At 42.7% G+C, this 21,896-nt stretch overlaps 1 protein-coding gene and 1 long non-coding RNA gene across 8 annotated transcripts in view; one reads left to right on the plus strand and one right to left on the minus strand.

Annotated features, from left to right (window-relative positions):
- The window catches only part of LOC141541196 (uncharacterized), a 105,880-nt gene that overhangs the window by 20,628 nt on the left and 63,356 nt on the right, over positions 1–21,896 (plus strand). The window lies entirely within an intron of this gene.
- Positions 3,159–7,957, minus strand: RFX5 (regulatory factor X5). 6 transcript variants are annotated; one of them, XM_074265391.1, is made up of 10 exons: positions 7,429–7,957; positions 6,611–6,792; positions 6,277–6,310; positions 5,952–6,034; positions 5,626–5,748; positions 5,353–5,472; positions 5,129–5,210; positions 4,686–4,887; positions 4,460–4,551; positions 3,159–4,329 (listed from the first exon to the last, which is right to left on the minus strand). In XM_074265391.1, the coding sequence occupies exons 2-10, from the start codon at positions 6,721–6,723 to the stop codon at positions 3,379–3,381; spliced, it is 1,800 nt and encodes a 599-aa protein (XP_074121492.1). In that variant the 5' UTR covers positions 6,724–6,792; positions 7,429–7,957; the 3' UTR covers positions 3,159–3,378. The 6 variants fall into 6 exon arrangements, with proteins under 6 accessions (XP_074121492.1, XP_074121496.1, XP_074121494.1 ...); XM_074265395.1 differs by having other exon boundaries at positions 5,626–5,745; positions 7,429–7,956; XM_074265393.1 differs by lacking the exon at positions 7,429–7,957 and adding an exon at positions 7,372–7,427.

The following is a 21,896-nucleotide window of genomic DNA, read 5'->3' on the forward strand; positions in this document are numbered from 1 at the left end:
GTGTCTTAAGATCCTGCTTCAAGACCCTTTTTCCTTCCCATGTCATGAGATGTAACCAAATATACAGTGGAGACTAGCCATAATTTCAACACTAATGTTTGTATGGCATTTTAAGCTATATACTTTATACATGTTATTTAATCCTCATAACAATCCTGGGAGGTGGGTCTTTATTATCCCCATTTTACTGATGAGAAGACTATGGATGAGAAAGGTTAACTAAGTCAGTAAATAAGTCAGTAAACATTAATTAATCAATTTCTTCCTGTGTGCCTGGGGCAATGACATAATGTAGTAGATAGAACACCTGGGCTTAAGATCTTTATTAGCTGTGTAACGGAGGATAAATCCCTTAACTTTCCCAATATCAGTTAAAATTTTTTTTTGTTTTTTAAATTATATGTTAAATTATATATATTAACTAAGGAACCAATATCTTGCGCTATGAAACATACGTTAAAAAGTAGATATTAAAAAAGAAAAAAGATGAAATAATCAAAATATTATTTATTAAAGGGCCAATTCCTACTTTGCTCTCATTAAAATATTCACTTTTTAAATCTTTATTGAAATTTGTACATATCTTTTTTATATAATTTTTTTCCCAATTACATGGTAATACAATTTTAAGAATGAAAATTTTTCCCTCCTCTACCCTACCATTTCCTCTCTCTAAAATGATAAACAGTTTAATATAGGCTATATATAAAGCAGTTAACTTTTTAAAATTCTAAAAATTTAAATTTTCAGTTCCAAATTTTTGTTCTCTCCTCCCAAACTCTTGGGAAGACAGGAAAAACAAAACCCATTATAGCTATGTATAGTCAGACAAAACAATTTTCTTCATTAGCCCTGGTCGGAAAGGACATGGTCAGTTACCATCCCCCATTAACTCACCTCCTCATACTCCCACATACCCCCACAAAAAACCGTGGCCTCCAGGCCATCATTCTCTCTTATGTATTGTCTTCCTCTATTAGAATGTAAGCTTGTGGAGGACAAGGACTGTCTTGCTTTTTGTACTTGTAATTGTTTAGTACTGGCCTGGCACTTGGCAAGACCTTAATAATATTCCTTCATTCCCAAATGGTCAAATTAATATGGATAATTTTCAATAGAAGAATTGCAAACTATAAAGTATATGAAATAATGATCTAGGTCACTAAAAAGAGAAATGTAAATAAAAAAAACTTTTAAGGTTTCATGTTATATCTAGTAAATTGCCAAAGACGATGTCAGAAACAATATTCTGAACCCCCAACAGGACGCAGTGAATGAACAAATTCAGGATAAGGGAAGCAGTTTAAATCTTTAATACCTTCCTGCAGGAAGCAGGTGTGGAAACTCCATATAAATTCATGCTCAAGGTACTGGGGTCCTATCCTCCTCTTCCTTCTCCCCCTCCTCAAGAGTTTCCATTAGAGAAGACCACCCTTCAGAAGTCTAACATATCATTATCTTCCTACTACATACACTTCTTAATATGTTCCCCCTCCCTGATCTATTTTAATGAAGCCTAAGCTCTTCCTGGCAGTGGCAAGAACACATGACCAAAATTTGAACGAACCCAGAGGTTTTGAATCTCAATCTGTGGTCTTTCAATTACTGATGGGTTGGTTACAGCCCAGAGTTTACTCCAAACTGCATGTCTAGCTGATGAGAACCTCTTATCTATCACTCTACTTCCTATAGACCCTTCATTCTGACTTTGTATCTCCTTCTCTAAATCATGATCTTATCTCTCAGCTCCAGACCTGCAGTATACAAAACCCTTTCAAATTTTCTCTAATTGCTAGATTCTTAATAAGAGACTAATCCATCATTCTTGGTGTAATAAAGTTTTTTGTGACTTCAAGCACCTCCTGGTAATATACATCACTGGTTTGACTCCTCCCTCTCCCCTAAATTCCTTCTTATAGTTGTTACGGCTATTTGTGGAAACAGAACCTTGATCTCCCACCATTCCTCACAGTGGCAGAATATGAGACTAGTTCATGTTGAAGCATTGCAGCTAATATAATGCTGGTGGAATTGTGCATTGACCAGTGCAACCTTTCTTGAGATTTGGAATTATGTGGAGACTAATAAGGAAGTATATCTCAAGGGGTTCAGGGATGAAAAGGAAGTCTACATACTAAAATTTTTTAGGAGCATAATGTGAACTGTGCAAAGTGAATTAGGCAGAACCATTAAAACATTGTAATGACTTTTTTTTTCCCCCCCTGTGGCTGGGGTTAAGTGACTTGCTCAGGGTCACACAGCTAGGAAGTGTTAAGTGTCTGAGACCAGGTTTGAACTCTGATCCAAGGCTGGTGCTCTATCCACTTTGCCACCTAGCTGCCCCCACATTGTAATGACTTTTGCTTAAATGTGACAATAGCATTTCTTTTAAAAGTTTAGAATAAAGCTGGGTGGTACAGACATGCAGCTCAAAGTCAAACTTCTTATTCAGAGCCTTTTCATTAATTACTATTTTGTTGTAGGGGCAGCCAGGTGGTGCAGTGGGTACAGCACCAGCCCTGAAGTCAGGAGGACCCGAGTTCAAATCTGGTCTCAGACACTTAACACTTCCTAGCTGTGTGACCCTGGACAAGTCACTTAATTCCAATTACCTCTATTAAAAAAAATTATAAAACTTGACACCCTTCCTCCAAAAAGAAAAGCATCATGTCAAGATTTTTTGTGGTATGTTGTTTTGGTTGAACTGCTTTTTTTCTTCCCTACTTTTGGGAAATGTAGATCATATAAAAAGTATCAGGCCATCAGATGGCCTGAATGTCTTACCAACCCTTAACTTCCCTAGATTTTAAGATGGATTGTTAAATAGTACTGTCTGCAGAGATAGATAAGTATAGGTGAATGTTTACACTGTTTTTGTGATTTTCTTTGCTTTTCTCTCCACTATTTCTCTTCCTCACCTCTCCTTTCCTAGTCTAATTCTTGGTTCTACTCAAGTGAGAGGTATATTTATCACTTATTGTGCTTGTTTTATATTTCCTTCAGATCCTCAAGAGATACTAGTACCTATTACTTGGACACAACTGAGCAATGCCAGTCCACAAGAGATTTGGTCCTTTAATTCCCCTAGACCCGTTTGCTTCTCTGCACTTTGTTATAGGTGCAACTTTTTAAAAAAAAAAAAGGCCCAGAGATTTAAGGAGGGGGCATGGCAGGTTTATTGATAGGTAGTATTGAATCCAAGGGTACTAGGCTGGGAAAGGCAGAGGGAAGAACAGGAGACTGGGGAACGCCAAAGTGTGTAAGGGGAAGGAGACCAATACAGGTTTCCCTTGGGAAGGGCATGGCCAAGAACAAGCAGGATCAGAGAAGGTGCATGTGGGATATTCGAAATCTCCCCCCTCCCCCACCACGTACCTACTAAGTGGGTGTAGCTTTGGGATCTTTATGTCCAAAGAATAGGGAGCCTCGAGACCCTGTCCCTTTTGGTTCTTGATGACCTTGCCCTATGGGTTCTGCTGCCTCTTTACCCGTGGAGTGGGGGGCCTCTTCCCAGCTTCTGTTGCCCCTGATGACACTCACTTTAGAAGTGATCAGACTTCTGTCCCCTATTTCTTTGGCATATTGGACATTAGGTTCCCTTTCTCCCTTGAAATCAGTGCTATCTTCCTGGCCAAGAGAAGGCACTTTTCTCTCCTCCTTTCCCACTGACCCTCTAGCCAGGTCACTCTCCCCTCCAAAGCCCCAAGAGTCCTGCGGTACCCTGGGGGAATAGGCCGAGTCTGCAGGGGGCAGTGGTTTCTCAGAGGAGGAGCTCTGCTCCCCCTCGCTGTTTGATTTCTTTCGAGGACGCCCTCTTTTACGCTTGGCATCGAGCCCGATTTCTTCTGGATCCTGGTTTAGTGCTTTGGCAGCTAGCTCCTGTCCTCTGGGGTCACTCATAGGCACTTCGGCTGTCCTCTTCACGCCCTTGCCCTGCCCGGGGCCCGCCTCCCTGGTTTTTTCAAGGCCCTGGGTCGGGGTGGGACTTTCCTGTGGAGCTCTCCCAGGTATAGGCACAGCAGATACAGTGGGCAAGATCATGTTGATGATGGGAAGAGTTCCCCGGGACACCCCAGCCCCACTGGGCAAAGGCAGTGTAGTGACTTTTAAGGTACCTGAGGGAAGTTTGGGGGCTAGGACTGGCGGGGAGACTCGGAGTGGTCGAGGAAGTTGTGGTTGGGGCACCCGGGGGAGGAGCACAGGCAGTCGGGCAACCAGAGCATTCACTTGGGGACTGCTGGCCACCGGGGCTGAGGTTTCTGCAGTTTTCTTGCGCTCCCCCCGAACTGGGAGGGCAGACCCAGTTCGGGCCTCCAGCTCCTTGGGGGGCTAAAAACAATGAAGAAAGTATGGAGGTGACAAAAGGGCACAGATCAGCAGCTAGGAGCAGTAATATCACCTGCCCCATCCCACCACCTCACACTAGGGCTGCAAAGCGAGGGTGACTCAGCCTCCTCACCTGGGGCTGCCCTTTGGAGGCTCTTCCATCTGGGTTCTCCAGACCATTCTTGGTAGCAGAAGAGGGATCCCGTGGAAGCCGATCAGGTTCATCTGAAAAGGGACAAGGTTTTCCAGCATGGGGTATGGAGGAGAACCAGGGGGATGGGTTTGGATGGCCAAACTGGGGGTCTCTGCCCCAGCGTGCGTGTTAGAATTCTTGGAGAAGGGAGTGAAGGTTGACATACCAGCGAGCACCATGGCCATGAGCAAATGTGCATGAGCAGATCGGGCTGAGATGAGATGCTGCTGCAGCAGGAACCGGGCCACCTCGACGATGGAGCTGAAGGAGCGCTTCAAGATGCGCTCCGCCCAGTCACAGGTCAGGGCACAGGCTGCTTCCACTAGTTCGTCACGGGGACCTGGGCTCACTTCTGGGCCCACCTCTGGCTATAAATGGCAGATGACAGCACAACTAGCTACCTACCCAAGCCTGGAGAGGCCCCTGAGCCCTCCTGGGGACTCAGACCCTGCATCAGGATGGGGAGGGGAGGATCCCTAGTGCCTGGCAGCCCCAGCCCAGCTTAGATAGGAAGCATACAGGATTAGGGACCTCAACCAAGTCAGGCTTCAAAGGGGGCCCAATGAACTCAGAGACACTCACCCAAGAAGGATATTTGTCATTACTCACACTCTCTGAGCCCTTGAGGTCAAGTCCAGGCAAGGGTGGCATAGATACCAGGGTCTTTCTTCGGATACCACTGTAGCAATATCTGGTATTAAGTTAAGGAGAAGGCCAAACAAGGGATCTCCTAACACCTTGGAGAATACCGTATTCCTGGGCCCCCCCCCCCTCCCGTGTTGTCAGCGTGGTCCTGCAGCACTCACCCTCCCCACATTTCCATCCAAGGATACTTGGATTGGCCCCGGCCTCCTAGCCTCCGGGCCTTGATGTCAGGGAAGATTTCCCGGATGATTTTGCCAAAGTTGGCAGTGCTGAGCGGGCGGCAGCAGGCTAAGCTCTCACAGTACCTTCTGAGTAGTGGGTGCCCAAAGGAGGAAGACCAGTGAATAGGAGGGACAGGGGTTAGGAGGCTTGGGGGGGGGGAATGATGTGTGGTAGGGACACGTCCTAAGGGGCTCTAGGGTGGAGATGAGGGTAACCCACACTTCTGCCCCTGCACACACCTATAAGCATCATAAACATCCTGCTTTGGCAAACACGTGGCCGTGTGCTCCTCCAGGTGGTTTCGAATCCATCTGTAGGCATACATGTACTCATCGTGGCTGAGTGCACTTGGCTCCAGGCTGCTGGGGGTAGGAGAAGGTGGTTATTCTGCCCATAGCCTCGTCCCCCCTGGCACAAACACAGGTTATCCAAGCCCAGAAACCCAGAGCCTTGCTCTCTTCTCCCTTTTTTAAAATGCAGACCCCTGGTGGGTGCCAGTTGGTACTTGCCAAAGGTGAGACTGGAACCCAGGCCCTTCATTCCGCCAAGCTGTGACTAAACTTACCTTTTATCTCCACCACTGGGGCCGGAGGGGAGCTGAAGGTAAAGATACAGCTTGTCGTTGTCTGAGAATCTCTGTACATCTTGCTATAATTGGAGAGAGAGGGGGCGCAGAGATGGCAGTGAGGGCCCGAGCTGGGTCCCAGGATCCCCTCCCTCTGTTTTACAGGTAAGGGTGGCCAGGCTCACCAGGGTGAGTGACTTGTCCAAGGTCACATCTATTCTAACATCACTGTGATTAGAAACTGCTTTGCTGGCTCCATCTCCCACTTTTTCCCCTATCACTGCTCCTGTGAAGCCATCATCACACCCTGAGCCATGTTACTCACCAGAATCCCCTCTACTTTGCTCTGCACGGCCTTGCTGTAGGAAGGAGAAAGCTGATGGTCAGCGGGGTGACTTCTAGTTAAGCTTTTGGGGCCTAAACTTGCACACAGGAGACCAGAACTGGGGACTGACCATTCTAGTGTAACCCCCTTATTTTCAAGATTAAGAAACCGAGGCCAGGGGTGACTTGCCCAGGGTCACAGAGCAAATGGCTGGGTCGGGATCCTGCCAATGCCGACTCCCTCCCTCCAGACTAACTGGTGGGAAAGCCATGCCCAGGGATGACCCAGAAGCCCCTAGGGATCTGGAGGAGGGGTCCCAGGAGTGGCAACTTACGAGATAGATCCTCGGAGCTTCTGCAGGAGAGTGGTGGGCTCGCCGGCATCCCCACTCCCTGGGGCTGCACCACTGGTCTTGGGGCTCTTAGCATCAGGTTCATCTTCTGCCATCTTGGCATCAGAACTTGGGGCCGAATGAAATTCCGCACACCTTCCCTATTCTTGGCGCCCGTCCAGTCACTTCAAGAAGAAACAAAATAATCGGGAACCGGGACCCCACCGGCGCTACCAGCTTCCCCTCACAAGTGCAGTGAATCTTGGCAAAGTCCTCCAAACTTGAGCCACCCCAGGGTCATGGGGAGCCCCAGAGGGAGAGTGGCAACATGCAGAAGCGGTGCCACCTCCGCACCTCGACTCCCTTCGGAGCTTTCCCTCCAGTCGGCCTCTCCCCCCCACCCCACCTTCCCCCTAGGCATATGACGGAGAAGAGAGGAACCTGGGGCTGCAGCTAAGTCTGGGGAGAAGAAAACCTACCCCCACCCCCACCCCGCTATCAGTCCCTGGGCACAACCGCTCACCCCGTGCCTAGGAGGGTGCAGATTCCCCACCTTTCCCCCTGGGCCGCGGCTCGCTGAATCCGTGCAAAATGGGGCAGGGGCATAGGGCGTGGCTAGCGGGTCCCGCTCGCAGAGGGGTGTCCCGAGAACGGGGGTAGGGGGTGACGCTGGGTGTGCTTGTGGTTGGGGGTGGGATAGGAATTGTAAATGCAGCCCAAATTCTCTCTGGCTTGCTCTAAGTCAAACACTGCCCCCTCCCCACCTTCAAGCATTCGCTCTTCTTTCCAACGAGAAAAGGGAGTAGGGAAAAAGAAACTACCTCCGAGCCACCTCGACTCTGGGTCGGCTTCACGGTCCCGGCTCCACTCGTAGCTTGGCCCTTTTTTTTTTTTTTTTTTTTTTTTTTTTTGATTGGTTAGTTCCGCCTCAATCTGCCCGGATACACCAGCCGGCCCCGTCTGCTATTGGTCCTTGTCGCCTCCCGGAGAAGCAGCGCCTCTCTTGCTTCGGCAGCAGCTCAAGTCTGCCTAGTAACAGACATTCGATTGGTTAGCGGGGGAGGGAAAATCCAAAGTTGGCAATATTTGAGCGGTAACGGGGAAGTCCGGGTTGGGTTTCGGTTAAGTTGGGGTCGGTTGGGACGGGTAGCTCCGGGAGGTTCTGCTCTTAAAGGGGCCGCAGCCGGAAAGCTAGGCCCCTGCATTCCCGGGGTTTTCCCCTCCCTTGTAGGTTTCTCCTTTGTCACTTGCACGGGACTAGCGGGCTAGGATGGGGAGCTACCGAGCCAGGGACCTGCGGGGCTGGGCCAGGAGTTAGCCCGGGGTCTCCGGGGACCTTTCGGCCCCTCGGCCGCACCGACATTACTCTTCTCCCCCCCCTCCCAGTTCCCAGTTGGGGTGGCCTTCACCCCGCTGAGTGCAAACAGAATTCCAATCTTCTTTGGCTCTCGGAGGCCCACAGGGCCTGACAGTTCCAAGCGGGCTTCCTCTTTCACGGGTCCCTAGTCCCCGCGGGGAAAGTTCTCTGAGGGCGGACCCAGGCTTTGAATGAGTCGGACTCCGGGGGTTCATTTAAATCTGTCACCTGACCGCTGGTCACATCTCCCCGGGGCGGGCCCCGTGACTCCAGCGAAAGTGGCAGCCACGAATGCGGCTTCCAGAGGGAATAATAGTGCCCCTTGGAGTGACCGGGGTGAGGTCATCGCTCGAGGGCCTTCCCAGCTCTTAGCTGCACGGTGCTGGACGATTACAAATATCTGTGCCTCCCCGCAAACGCGCGGAGAACCTCCAGACCCCAGGCATTGTTACTCCCTTGTGTCCTCCTGAGGCCATGCAACTTCCCCCCGCCACCACCCAAACCCGCAGCCTAGGCGTCATCCTGGAATCTCGCAGCCAACCTGTCGCTTTGCTCTGCCGCCCACCCCGCTGGTACAGAGGGGTCCGCATCTCCTCCCTCCCATCAGCTGCCAAGTTTATTTTCTTGAAGTCTCACTATTCCACTCTCCCAAAGACGAACAAACTCCAGTGACTCTCTACACCGGCTGGATCCAGTCTCTGGTGTCGGAAGTCATGGAGACGGCCACTTCTTACCTAACCTACCTAGTGATGCCCTACTCCGCCGCCTCTCAGTCCAGCAACACTAACCACGCTATTCCTCACATCTCTCCCAGGCATTCCCACTGGCCTTTCCCTCCTTGTCTTCCCCGATCCCAGGTTCCCGCTGGACTCCACATCCTACAGGAAGCTTTAAGTGGGTCAGTGGTCTGAGCAACAGACCCGGCTCAAGAGGACCAGATTTCAAATCCAGTCTCAGATACTTCCTGGCTGGGTGACTCTGGGCAAAGTCACTTAACTCAACCTCCATTTCTTCAACTGTAAAATGAGCCGGAAAAAAAGAATGGCAGACTCAAATGGAGTCAGGAAGAGCCCAATGAGAGTGAACAATCACAGAGCTTGTTTGTACATAGTTTTCTTGTTGCTTTCTCCCATTAGATTGTGAGCTCCTAAAGCACAGGGGTACTGTCTTTTGCCTTTCCTTGTATCCTCAGTGCTTGGAACATAGTGGGCACTTAATGAAAATGTTTATTGACTTGCTGAAACATTTAACATATAACATTACCCTAAAACCTAATTATATTGAAATACAGTTAAGAGAAATAATTTTTAAAGTTTGCAGACCAGCTTATGAACCTAATGTGGAGGACCTAGATAAGGCAAGAATCGCAGGATAAGAAGAGAGGAGTCATTAGCAAGAGTCAGTCTGGCTGCTACCTGCTTATCTAAACACCTGAGAAATAGGCATCTTTGTTGTTGGTGCCAACAGTGCCTCCTTTAGGTTTAGCCAAGTTTTAAGGCATTTGAAAGGATTTCCTATCCTAATCCTTTTCAGGATATAAGGAGGTGATATAGGTGGCAAACAGCCTGCACTCTGGTGAGGGAAGAGGAATTCATTAACCTAGCCAAACAACCAGTGAAGGCTGAGGATCTTTGTACTGAATATTTGTACTTGAAAACTTACTCATTAGAAAATAAAATGAAAACAAGTTTTGGATGACTTTTTTTTTTTTTCGGTAAATTGTTTTTGAACTTTTATGAATGCTTTGCTTTCTTCTGTGTATTTTTTAATGTTTTAATGATTCTTACGTCTGTCACAAGGTAGAGACAATTGAATAAGGACTTGCCAGTTGTCTGAGTAATCCTTTTGTGATCCAGATGTAGTATGGATCTGATAAGATGACTGAAAATGATGACACTGGAGAGCTTGACCCAAGACATTCATTGCTGAAACAGCAATATTGTTCAGTCAGTGGAAGCAAAAGTCACTTTGAGTGGTTAGGAGTACCTCCAGAGGACAGGCCTTTGGAGGCTGATAGTTGCAGAGGTAAGGTGAAGAGGTAAGTTACATCAAGAGTTTCCAGAGGCTTCTAGAAGCTCCAAGATAGCCAGTTTAACTAAAGTGAGGCTGGCAAGATGCTCCAGTTTCAACGTGAGTTTACTGGGAAATTGCCCTCTTGCCCCAATTAAATCAGTTAATAAGCACTGAGTAGCTACTATTAATTGGGAACTAGAGATGCAAAGAGAGGCAAGAAAAAATCCCTACCTTCAAGGAGCATAAATCTTTGGGCCGAGGGTACAAAGAGAAGAGAATATGTAAACTGCAGATGCATGTATAAAAGAGATACAAAGGTAGTACATAATTTGGGGAGGAGGCCCAAGCAGCTGAGTGGGATGAGAAAGCCCTTTGTCCAGGCCATCCTGCGCTCATGGCACCAGGATTATATACCACGTGAACAAATTCTATAATACGTAATCGTATAGAAGTGCATGGGCCCAAGGAAATACTAAAGAAGGGAAAGGGACCTGTATGTGCCAAAATGTTTGTGGCAGCCCTCTTTGTGGTGGCCAGGAACTGGAAGTTGAATGGATGTCCATCAATTGGAGAATGGTTGGGTAAATTATGGTATATGAAGGTTATGGAATATTATTGTTCTGTAAGAAATGACCAGCAGGAGGAATACAGAAAGGCCTGGAGAGACTTACATCAACTGATGCTGAGTGAGATGAGCAGAACTAGGAGATCATTATACACTTCAACAACAATACTATATGAGGATGTATTCTGATGGAAGTGGAAATCTTCAACATAGAGAAGAGCTAATCCAATTCCAATTGATCAATGATGGACAGAATCAGTTACACCCAGAGAAGGAACACTGGGAAATAAGTGTAAACTGTTAGCATTTTTTTGTTTTTCTCCCCAGGTTATTTTTGCCTTCGGAATCCAATTCTTCCTATGCAACAACAACAAAATTCGGTTCTGCACATATATATTGTACCTAGGATATACTATAACATATTTAATATATATGGGAATGCCTGCCATCTAGGGGAGGGGGTGGAGGGAAGGAGGGCAAAAATTCAGAACAGAAAGGAGTACAAGGGATAATGTTGTAAAAAATTACCTATGTATATGTACTATCAAAAATGTTATAATCATAAAATTAATTTTTAAAAAAAGTGCATGGGAAGGGCAACAATCCACAGGGATGTGGGGCATTAGGAAGGGACTCGGGGAAGGCTTCCTAGAAGAGAAGATGGCATTTGATTTGGACTTCAAAGGATTGGCAACTATCTCTTCTCCCCAAAGTCCTTTTCCAGGGCCACCTCATAGTGCAGTGGCTGATCCCCTGTTACTGAAGGCATTGTCAAAGAGACATAAGCTTTGGCCAATTCTTTGCTGCTGGGAAGGTGCAAAGCAGGGCCTACAACCACCAGCTATGCCTGTTGCTTTCTGAAGTCTGGCCTGGCTAAGCAGAGGCTCATTGCCAGGAGGAGCTGGCCCAGATGAGATCTTGGGCTCCAGGCCCCAGGGCTCTTGTACAGGCATGGTGGCAGAGCCATGAGATAGGGACCAGTCTTTACATGGGATGGCTGTGAACATTTGCTGAATTGTCATTAGTCTAAATGTGAGATCCGAGTCAAGACAACCATTGAAAGGAATACCATTGTAAGAACTCACATGTGTCATTGATGGTATCATCAGCTTTTTAGATCTGGCTTTTATACTAGTGCTTGAAGAAGGTCCCAGTCTGAGCTGGGAAAGCCAATTTTGGTTGCATGAGCACACTAACTCTGGTGAGAAAGAACTACTTGTTCAGATGGGCACTGTATCTGCTGTCTTGTGTCTGCTATACCCATACAGCTTGACATTTTTTGGTATTAATGAATACAAAAGATGGTTGTAGTCAATGGAACAGCAGTCAGGCTGTCCTTGGAGAGGCGATAACAGTTATGGAGTAAGCTTCATTGTCTGAAGGCAGAGTTCATTGGGCATTTTATCATCTTGTATTGCAATGCTATGGCAAAGTGTCTGCAAAAAGGCCGTCATGAAAATGAGTGTAGCTTATGGACCAATATTGTTTACTGAACAAGAGGAGTTATGAAGGACTAACTCATAGCCTCAAAATTAAATCAGCAGATACACTGATGTTTAGTGATTTTAGTACAGAGCATAGAGGAAGAGGAAAAAAATATGTCTGAAATAGGGATTTGGGAATAAGATCAAAGGCTCATGGACTACACAGAAGCCCTGCTCCTCTATTTTATTAATATTTTCTTTCAGAAGAGAATTGGCAGCTGCTGGATATGGCAAGTACTGAAAAAATAGTGCAAAAACGATTAAGCCAGTTCTTGATCAATTTCATGAGCTCCCTAGTCAACTTGATGAGTCTAACAAGCCTTCCCTGGGGCATCTTGAGTGGCATCTACCCATGGAATGGGTGGACTTGCTCATTAGCATTTCATTTAATTGATACAGAAAAAAGTTAATGGGTTTTTTTTTTTAATGAAGCTTTTTAAAAAAAAACTTAAGAACTATCACTTCCCAGTGACTACTCTTGCCCACAGTAGAACCTTTCCTTGAGTCAGGTAAGTGTAGATAAATATATACTAAAAACAGTTTCACTCACTGGCTGTGTCTGAAATGTTTGCCTTATTCCCCTCCCTCTTCTAGCTAATCGCCTTTCTGCTGAGAGGAGGGAAGCAGGCTTTCCTAGTACTCTTCCAAAATAAACGATGGGTGCTTGTGTTTTCCTTGATTGGTTTTCAATGGCAATGCTGCCTCCAAGATGATTGGCAACTGGGAGTTAGGAGGATGCACTAGAGCTGGAACACTTTTTGCCTGGGTCTGTCCTGTTCTGTATGCTCCTCACCTTTGTATTTGGATATTGCGCCCAGCACTGTGGGGGCAGGGTGGGGCAGAATAAGAGCATCCTCTCTCTCCCGAAGGTGGTGGTGATTTACAGCTGGAGCACCCAGCAGAGGCACCTCGGAGAGGAGGGCATCTGGCAACCTCATAAATGCTGGTAGCCTGGCTGAAGCAGACAGGCCGATGCCCCAAGAAGGGAGGAGAAGAAATTGCTTATTTAATAGTGTTTAAATCATGCTTGGGTCCCAGAATTAGTTGGCAGGAGGAGGAGTGTCTAAACCACAATATGGGACTCCAGTTTTGGGGGGAACTATGCAGGATTCTGTGAGAAAGTTACCCTCAAGTTGTGTTCCCTTTTGAGAAGAGCTAACAGTCTATTTAAATGTTTTGGGTATTTTCTATATTTAGGGCTCTCACATCTCCTTTGCATCTTCTGGCTTTCCCCCCATGGGGCAAAATAAAGAATGTCCTATATCCAATTTGCATTTCTTTCTTTGAGTGATCTATATAAGAACTGAAAAGTCCGTTACCCATTTGGGGGGAAACCTAGATACAGCTGTGCCTAAGCTTTAGATTCAGTAGAATATAAGGTGCTTGAGATGAAGGACTCTTGTATTTGTATCTTCACCAGCTGACGCTTACTATACATGTGCTGATGGATTGGTTTTGGAAATTTCCTTGGAGTTAACTCCAAAACTGGACTGATTGTGTGTATACCTAGAGACCTCGTCCTTCAGGAAAATGCTTTCTTGAAAGTTAGCAGTGATTTCTTAAAGGCCACATCTCTTTGCCCAGACCTTATCCTTCCTGGCTGCTTTGCAACATGCAACACTGTTGAGCACTTTTTCTCCCTGGATAGTCTCTCTTGCTTTTTCTGACATTGTTCTCTCGGTTTGTCCTGTATTTTCCTGACAGCTCCCCTTCAGTCTCCTTTGCTGGATCATCATTTGTATCAGCCTTCTCATTGTGGGAGTGTACCCAGATTCCATCTCAAGCCTTCTCCTTTCTGTATCCTCTTAGCAACTTCATTTCAAACAGGTTTACTTACCTCTTTCTGATGGTTCAGAGCTCTGTATTGAGTTCCTAGCCTTCCCCTTGACCTCTGGTCCTCCATCACCAACACTCTACTGGGTGTTCCATAAGCAAGTTAAACTAAATGTCCAAAATAGTCTTCATTATCTTCTCCCTCAATCCATCCATTTTCCAGACTCTCCTATTTTTTTGTTCAATCACCCACATTTAAAACCTTGGTATTATTCTCAGTGCTTCTCAAGTCATAATAATCCTACCCCCATCACCATAGTTCAGGGCATCTTCACCTCTCTCCTGCACTGCTGCTTCTATTTTTCCCCCCAAAGCAATCAGGGTTAAGTGACTTACCCAGGGTCACACAGCTGGTAAATGTCAAGTATCTGAGATCAAATTTAAATTCAGGTCCTCCTGACTTCATCCATCATACCACCCAGCTACTCTTGTTGTTTGGTCTTTGCTCTCTTAAGGGGACCATGACATCAGAGAGGTGATGCCTTGATATGGCTTGCTAATTGGTCTTCCCTCCTCAAGCCTTTCCCTGCTCCATTCTGTCCTCCACACAACTCTCAAACCATGCCACTCACTGCTCAATAAAATCCAGCTATGACACAGATATGGTACTGATACCTAAACCAGGAAGAACCAGAACAGAGAAGAAAAATTACAGACCAATCTCCCTAATATCAATGCAAAAATTTAAAATGTTAGCAAAGAGATTACAGCAACTTATCAGCAGGATAGTACACTATGACCAAATGGGATTTATATCGGGAATGCAAAGTTGGTTCACTATCAGGAAAATTATCACCATAATTTACCATATCAATAACAAAACCAACAGAAATCATGATAATCTCAATAGATGCAGAAAAGCTTTCAAGAAAATTCAGTATGCATTCCTATTAAAACACTAGAAAATTTAGGGGTAAAGAGAACTTTTTTTTTAAAATAATGAGCAGTATTTACATAATATCAACAGTAAGCATTTTTTGTAATGGAGAGAAACTAGATACATTCCCAGTAAGATCAGGGGTGAAACAAGGATACCCATTATCACCATTATTATTCAACATTGTACTAGAAATGTTGACATTAACAATAAGAAAAAGAAATTGAAAGAATTAGAATAGACAATGAGGAAATAAAATTACTCTTTGCAGATATATATTTAGCAGATCCTAGAAAATCATCTAAAAACCTATTTGAAATAATTAACAGCTTTAGCAAAGTTGCAGGCTATAAAATAAAGCCACAGAAATCATTTCTATATATCACTGACAAAGCCTAGCAGCAAGAGATAGAAAAAGAAAGTAAATTTAAAATAACTGGAGACAAAATACCAGTAACTATATGAACAAAATTACAAAATACTTCTCACACAAAGTCAGATCTAAATAACTGGAAAAATATCAATTGCTCATGGGTAGGCCAAGATAATATAAAAATTACAATTCTGCCTAAATTGATCTATTTGTTCAATGCCATACCAATAATTTTAAATTATTTTCTATAACTATTATTTTCTATAACTATAAATTATATAACTATAAAAAATAACAAAATTCATCTGGAAGAACAAAAGGTCAAAAATATCAAGGGAATTAATGAAAAAAAAATACAAAGTATGGTGGCTTAGCAGTATTAAACCTAAAACAGTTTTATAAAACACAGTCATCAAAAGCATTTGGTACAGGCCAATAGATCAATGGAATACATTAGATACACACAGCACAATAATAAAGACCTATAAATAACATAGTATTTGATAACTACCCAAACTCCAGCTTCTAGAATTAAGAACTCACTATTTCACATAAATTGCTGGGAAAACTGGAAATTATATTATTTTCAGAAATTTTGACAAAATCATTGTCAGAAATTGTCATACTCGGCATAGACCTACATCTCATACTTCATACTGAAATAAGGTCAAAATGGGTACGTGATTTGGGCATAAAGGGTGATACCATAAGCAAATTAGAGCAAGGGATAATTTATCAGATGTTTGGAAAAGAAATTTATGACCAAAGAAAAATTAGGAGAACATTATGAAAAGCAAAATGAACAACATTGATTACATTAAATTAAAAAGCTTTTGCACAAACAAAATCAACAGAAACAAGATTAAAAAGGAAGTACAAAGCTAGGAACAATTTTTTATGACCAGTGTTTCTGATAAAGCTGTCATTTCTAAAATATATAAAGAATCATGTCACATAAAAATACAAATCATTCCCCAACTGGTAAATGATCAAAGGCTGTGAACAGATAATTTTCAGATGATGAAATTAAAGCCATCTATAATCATATGAATAAATGCTCTAACTCATTATTGATTAGAAAAATGCCACTTAAAACAATACCATCTCACACCTCTCAGGTTGACTAAGATGACAGGAAAAGGTAATGATAAATGTTGAAGGGGATGTGGGAAAACTGGGACTAATAACACTAATACATTGTAGGTAGAGTTGTGAAATGATCCAGCCATTCTGGAGAGGAATCATAGTTCCAATGTCCAAAAGGCTACCATACTACATACATGTGCAAAAATAATCATAGCAGCTCTTTTTGTGGTCGCTAAGAATTGGAAAAGAAGTGGGTGCCCATCAGTTGGGGAATGGCTGAACAAGTTGTGGTACTGAAGGTAATGAAATATTATTGTTCTATAAAAATGAACAAGCTGATTTTAGAAAGGCTTGGAAAGATTTACATGAACTGATGCTGAGTGAAACAAGCAGAACCAGGAATGCATTGTACACAATAACAGCAAGAATCTGTGATGATCAACCATGAAAGGCTTGATTCTTCTCAGTAGTTCTAAAGCAATCCCAATAGATTTTTGACAGAAAATGTCATCTGCATTCAGAAAAAGAACCAAGGAGACTGAAGGTAAATCAACACATGCTATGTTCACTCCTTTTTTTGTTTTGTTTTGTTTTTCTATTCCACTGTTTTTCCCTTTTACTCTGTTTTTTTTTTCTTCCAGCATAATTCATAAAGCAATGTGTATTAAAAAAAATTTTTTTTAAAAAGCTCTTCTCAGTCTGGTCCCAATCTACCCTGCAGTGCAGATATCAGAGGTGAATTTTCCAGGGCGACCCCTTCACTTCTACCCTGTGCATCAGTCAGACCAGTCAGCACTCCACCTCCTATTTCTGGGCTTTTGCACTGACTTTTCCTCTATGTCTGAAACATCTTTCCTACTTATTTCCATGTATAATAGAGACAGAAAGAGAGGAGTTTGTTGACGGTGTCCTAAGAAGGTTCTGATGGAGATGGGAAGACACAGGTTTGAATCCTGTCTCAGACACCTAGTTAAACAACTTGGGTCAAATTGTTTAATTTCTTAGCTTTTGCCTCTTCATCTATAAAACTGGTCAAATTTGATGACCTCTAAGGTCCTTCCAAATCCACAATTTATACCAAGCTCTCTTTTCCTTCCAGTTGGTAGGTAAGGACTCTTGATTCTATCATTTCTACAACAAATGATACAAATGAAGACAAGAAGATAGTCTCCTCCTCATCTTAGACCTTACAGGCCATGAAACTTTCCAGAGCCAATTTGTGACTTGTCTCTTCCAAAATCAGATATAGCTTCTGATATGTCAGGACAAAATGGCTAGCAGGGCTCAGGGACCAAGATATTCACTGGGAGTTAGGGCAGGAAGGGCAAATTGTAGAACTACCTCATCAAGTCGATCTCTAGAATTATCTGTAGTGAGGACTGCATTTAGAAGAGTTCTAAGATGACTTCAATTCTAAATCTGTGATCCTATGAGTAATGTGAAATAAGGATGGAAAGACAGGTTGCCCTAGATTGTATAAGACCTTAAGTACTCGGCCAGGAGTCTATATTCTATTGCTGAGATTGTAGGGAACCCCTGGAAATTTCTGAGGAAGGGACTTACAAGATCTGACTGATTTCTTAAGCTGAAAGATTCTGGCTATTGTATAGAAGGAGTATTAGGGAGAGGAGAAGGAGAGAAGGAATATTGCAGAGAGGAGAAACTGAAAGCCAATGGAGCAGTTAAAGACTTTCATTATTATATTATACACTTAAGATTCTATACAACCTAGCTCTAATCTACCTCTATCCTTCTTCTGTACTTAATTGTTATTATGTATGTTAACTTTTTTTGATTATTTCCAAATTCTTTCCCAGGATTATAGAATCAAATACAGCTTCACCAATAGGGCATTAATGTGCCAGTTTTTCTGAAGCCACCCCTAGCTTTATAAAAAATTTTTTTGAAAAGGAAAAAAAAAGGAAAAGTTTGTGCTTTAATTCTGAGTGGGTTTTTAACAAACATAGATAAGAATGTGGAAGAAAACTTGTACTATACTGTAGATACAAGTTTGCTAGAAACAAATTTTTATTCAAATTTTAAACATTTTTTATAATTAAAAGAAATGTCTAAAATGACAGTCCCATTATACTCAGGGATGTCTATCTAATACAATTTATTTTAGCTCACAAACAAGGAAAATTTCACATGATAAAATATCATTATAAAGCTCAGAATAATGTAAAAGTTCAAGAGTTTATTGTATCAAACATTTTTGTTAGGATTCTTACAATGTGCTAAGTCACTGGAATTAATAGAGACAATAATTATCTAATTTAGCATGGTACTTAACAGTTCTCTAATTCAGTAATGTACTTACTAGAATTCCACAAGATTCACACCTTTAAGAGAGCATACTTTTATTTTTTTATCTCTTTTAAAAATTAATTTTATAATTATAAATTTTTGTTGTAATTTTTTTATAACATTATCCCTTGTATTCATTTTTCCAGATTTTCCCCTCCCTCCCTCTACTCCCTTCCCTAGATGACAGTCAATCCCATACATTTTACATGTGTTACAGTATAACTTAGATATAATATATGTGTGTAGATCCAATTTTCTTGTTGCATGTTAAGATTCCGAAGGTATAAGTAACCTGGGTAGATAGACAGTAGTGCTAATATTTTACATTCACTTCCCAGTGTTCCTTCTCTGGGTGTAGTTGTTTCTGTCCATCATTGATCAGCTGGAAGTGAGTTGGATCTTCTCTATGTTGAAGATATCCACTTCCATCAGAATACATCTTCATGCAGTATTGTTGTTGAAGCACATAGTGATCTTCTGGTTCTGGAGAACATACTTTTAAGGCGCTCCCACAGGCCCACTGAAGCCCATAAGCCCACTCTCTGGGAGGAGGAGTCAAGAGTCATTCCCACTTCCATATTTGTGCTGGCTGGAGACATTTGGACAAGAGTTCTTGGGAACCAAGGAGAGAAATAGGTCTCTATTAAGGATGATCAGGCCCAGGAAAAGATTCAGGACTTTGAAAGACACAATACAGGATTTGGACTTTTAACTCCTGGCTGCATTTGAGGTGATTATTGAAACTGAACTGAAGCCAAGGCTGCCTCCAGAAGCTCCCCAAGAAATCTGTTCCCAGAGAACGATCACAATTTAGAGAAAAGAACATTACACATTTTTTGGTATATTCTTAGAGAATCCTTTTCCTAAAACCATTTAGTCTCCCTTTGTCCCTTTGTCCTTTGAATGTTCTGCTTTCTAGCTGGTTAAAGTTGAACAAGAAATATTTTATTCACAGAAGTAATCAGAGAATTCCTTTTTCCCCCCAATCATTGCCTTACAAGTAGAATATACATAGACAAAAAAGCATAGGTGTTAGTTGACTATGATGGAATGATATTAAAAAAAAACAACAACAAAATTAAAGGATGAGAAAGAGGGATGCAGTGGAAGAAAGAGAATGGGGTAGATTATTTCACATAAAAGAGGTGAGAAGGAGCTATTATAGTGGAGGGGAAGATTGGGAAGGGGACATGGCAGGTGAAGTTGATCTTTGCCTTAATTGCTCCATGGTGGAACCTCATGACTTTTCCACTGTTGTCTCTGCCACCTCCTTCTCAATTTCTCCAGTTAAATCACTTGATCTTCCCCTGAACATAAAGAATAACAATGTTTATTGCTCTAAGCCTTGACTAGTTCCTCTATTCAGGGAAGGGAAATTCCTTTAAGTCTTAGCCACAGTTTGCTCCCTTTTACAGAGCCAGCATATAGAGATACTTCTGTTACAACAATTTGAGCCAATCAAAAATTTTTCAGTTCTGAGACTTAAATCAGTCAAGGTAAAGTTTTCATCTAAGAGGCCTGGATTCAGTCTCTAGCTTCTCTCTATTACATATAATACTTGCTGTTGGTTTTAGATACTGTTTATTATTTCAAGGAAATTCCCTTTATCCCTATGCTTTTGTAAGTGTGTGTGTGTGTGTGTGTGTGTGTGTGTGTGTGTGTGTTTTGGCTGAGGCAATTGGGGTTAAGTGACTTGCCCAGGATCATACAGATAGGAAGTGTCAAGTGTCTGAAGGCAGATTTGAATTTGGGACCTTCTGACTTCAGGGACAGTACTCTATCCACTTCACCATAAGCTGCCCCACTCTCCAGTGTTTTTAAGAGGAATGGATGCTGTATTTTGTAAAAAAGCTTTTTCTGCATCTATTGAGATTATCATACGATTCCTGTTGGTTCTGTTATTGCTATGGTGGTCGATTATGCTAATAATTTTCCTGATAATGAACCAGTCCTGCATTCCTGGTACAAATCCCACTTGGTCAAAGTATTATCCTACTGATATGTTGCTGTAATCTCTTTGCTAATATTTTATTTAAAAGTTTTGCATCCAAATCAGTTCCAATAGAGCAGTAATGAACTGAACCAACTACACCCAGCAAAAGAACTCTAGGAGGTGATTATGAACCACTACGTAGAATTTTGTCCACCTGCATTTTGGATTTCCTTTACAGGCTAATTGTACACTATTTCAAAGTCCGATTCTTTTTGTACAGCAAAATAACTGTTTGGACGCATATACATATATTGTATTTAATTTATACTTTCATATATTTAACGTATTGGTTAAACTGCAATGTGGGGGAAGGGGGGTGGGGGGGAAGGAGGGGAAAAGTTGAAACAAAAGGTTTTGCAATTGCCAATGCTGGAAAATTACCTATTCATAAAATTTTTGTAAAAATAAAAAAATTTAAAATAAAAAAAAAGTGTTGCATCGATATTCATTAGGGAGATTAGTAATTTTCTTTCTCTGGCTCTTCCTGGTTTAGGTATTAGTACCATATTTGTGTCATAGGAGAGATTTGGCAGGAGTCCTTTACCTGTTTTTCCAAATGGTTTACATAGCATGGGAATTAGTTGGATTCAGTCTCAAAAACCTAAAGTCTGAAACAATGACCCAAAAGAGAAGAGAAAATTGAATGAGAACAGGTTCAAGGTGAGGGTTGAAGGGATGAGGAATATTCTTAACTGAGATAAGTAGAACTAGAAGGGAAGTACAGATAAAAGGAGACCCTACAAAACAAGTGAAGGAATTATTTAAAGATAATATAGCTTTCTTGGCCAAACCACAATTTGGTCGACAGGTTTCAGCAGCCCTTTCATGGGCTAATTAAGCATTAAATTGATTGGGGCAGAGAGAAGTCCTTTCTCTAGCTGGGGGCTCCCTGTGGTTTTCTAATGTGAGGGCCATGGACCAGTGACACAGACCAGGGGCCACTTCCCGAGTCAAGTTCAACAAAGGAAGAAGCCAGGGATGAGAAGATAGTAGGAGTTGATCTGACAGAAAGTTGTTCAGCAGAATAATGAAGTTTTTGGTCATATGTGAGATTGTCTGTGGTTTCTGCCCCTTTGATCTTCAAAGAAGAGTCCTTCTGGCCTCATGCATATTTATAGTATAAGAAACATATATAAATTCTTTTCTCTTTTTTCATTTTGGCTCATACTTGTATGCAAATTATATTGTATTTTTCTCAGAGGCAGACTTTTTTTTTGGGGGGGGGGCGGTGTTTCTGCATCCTCCATGCTTGACTGATATCTGCTGAATTGAAAATAGTGGGGCAGAATGACACAAAGTCTATTTTCCATTGAGGAAACAACCACAGAATCTTCATCACTGGGAATTCCCCTTCTCCTAATCCCCCTAATGATCTCCTCAATGGCTAGTTAGGGGTAGAAG

Source organism: Sminthopsis crassicaudata, chromosome 4 (genome assembly GCF_048593235.1).
Source record: "Sminthopsis crassicaudata isolate SCR6 chromosome 4, ASM4859323v1, whole genome shotgun sequence".
In the NCBI taxonomy this organism is placed as follows: domain Eukaryota; kingdom Metazoa; phylum Chordata; class Mammalia; order Dasyuromorphia; family Dasyuridae; genus Sminthopsis; species Sminthopsis crassicaudata.

Bases quoted from the DNA above. Each gene is read 5' to 3' on its own strand.
- RFX5 (XM_074265391.1), bottom strand. From the start codon at position 6,723: ATGGCAGAAGATGAACCTGATGCTAAGAGCCCCAAGACCAGTGGTGCA. The intron at 5,749-5,951 runs GTAAGTTTAGTC...TCCTACCCCCAG, and splicing joins CCCAGTGGTGGAGATAAAAG to CAGCCTGGAGCCAAGTGCAC. The intron at 5,473-5,625 runs GTGTGTGCAGGG...CCCACTACTCAG, and splicing joins GATGTTTATGATGCTTATAG to AAGGTACTGTGAGAGCTTAG.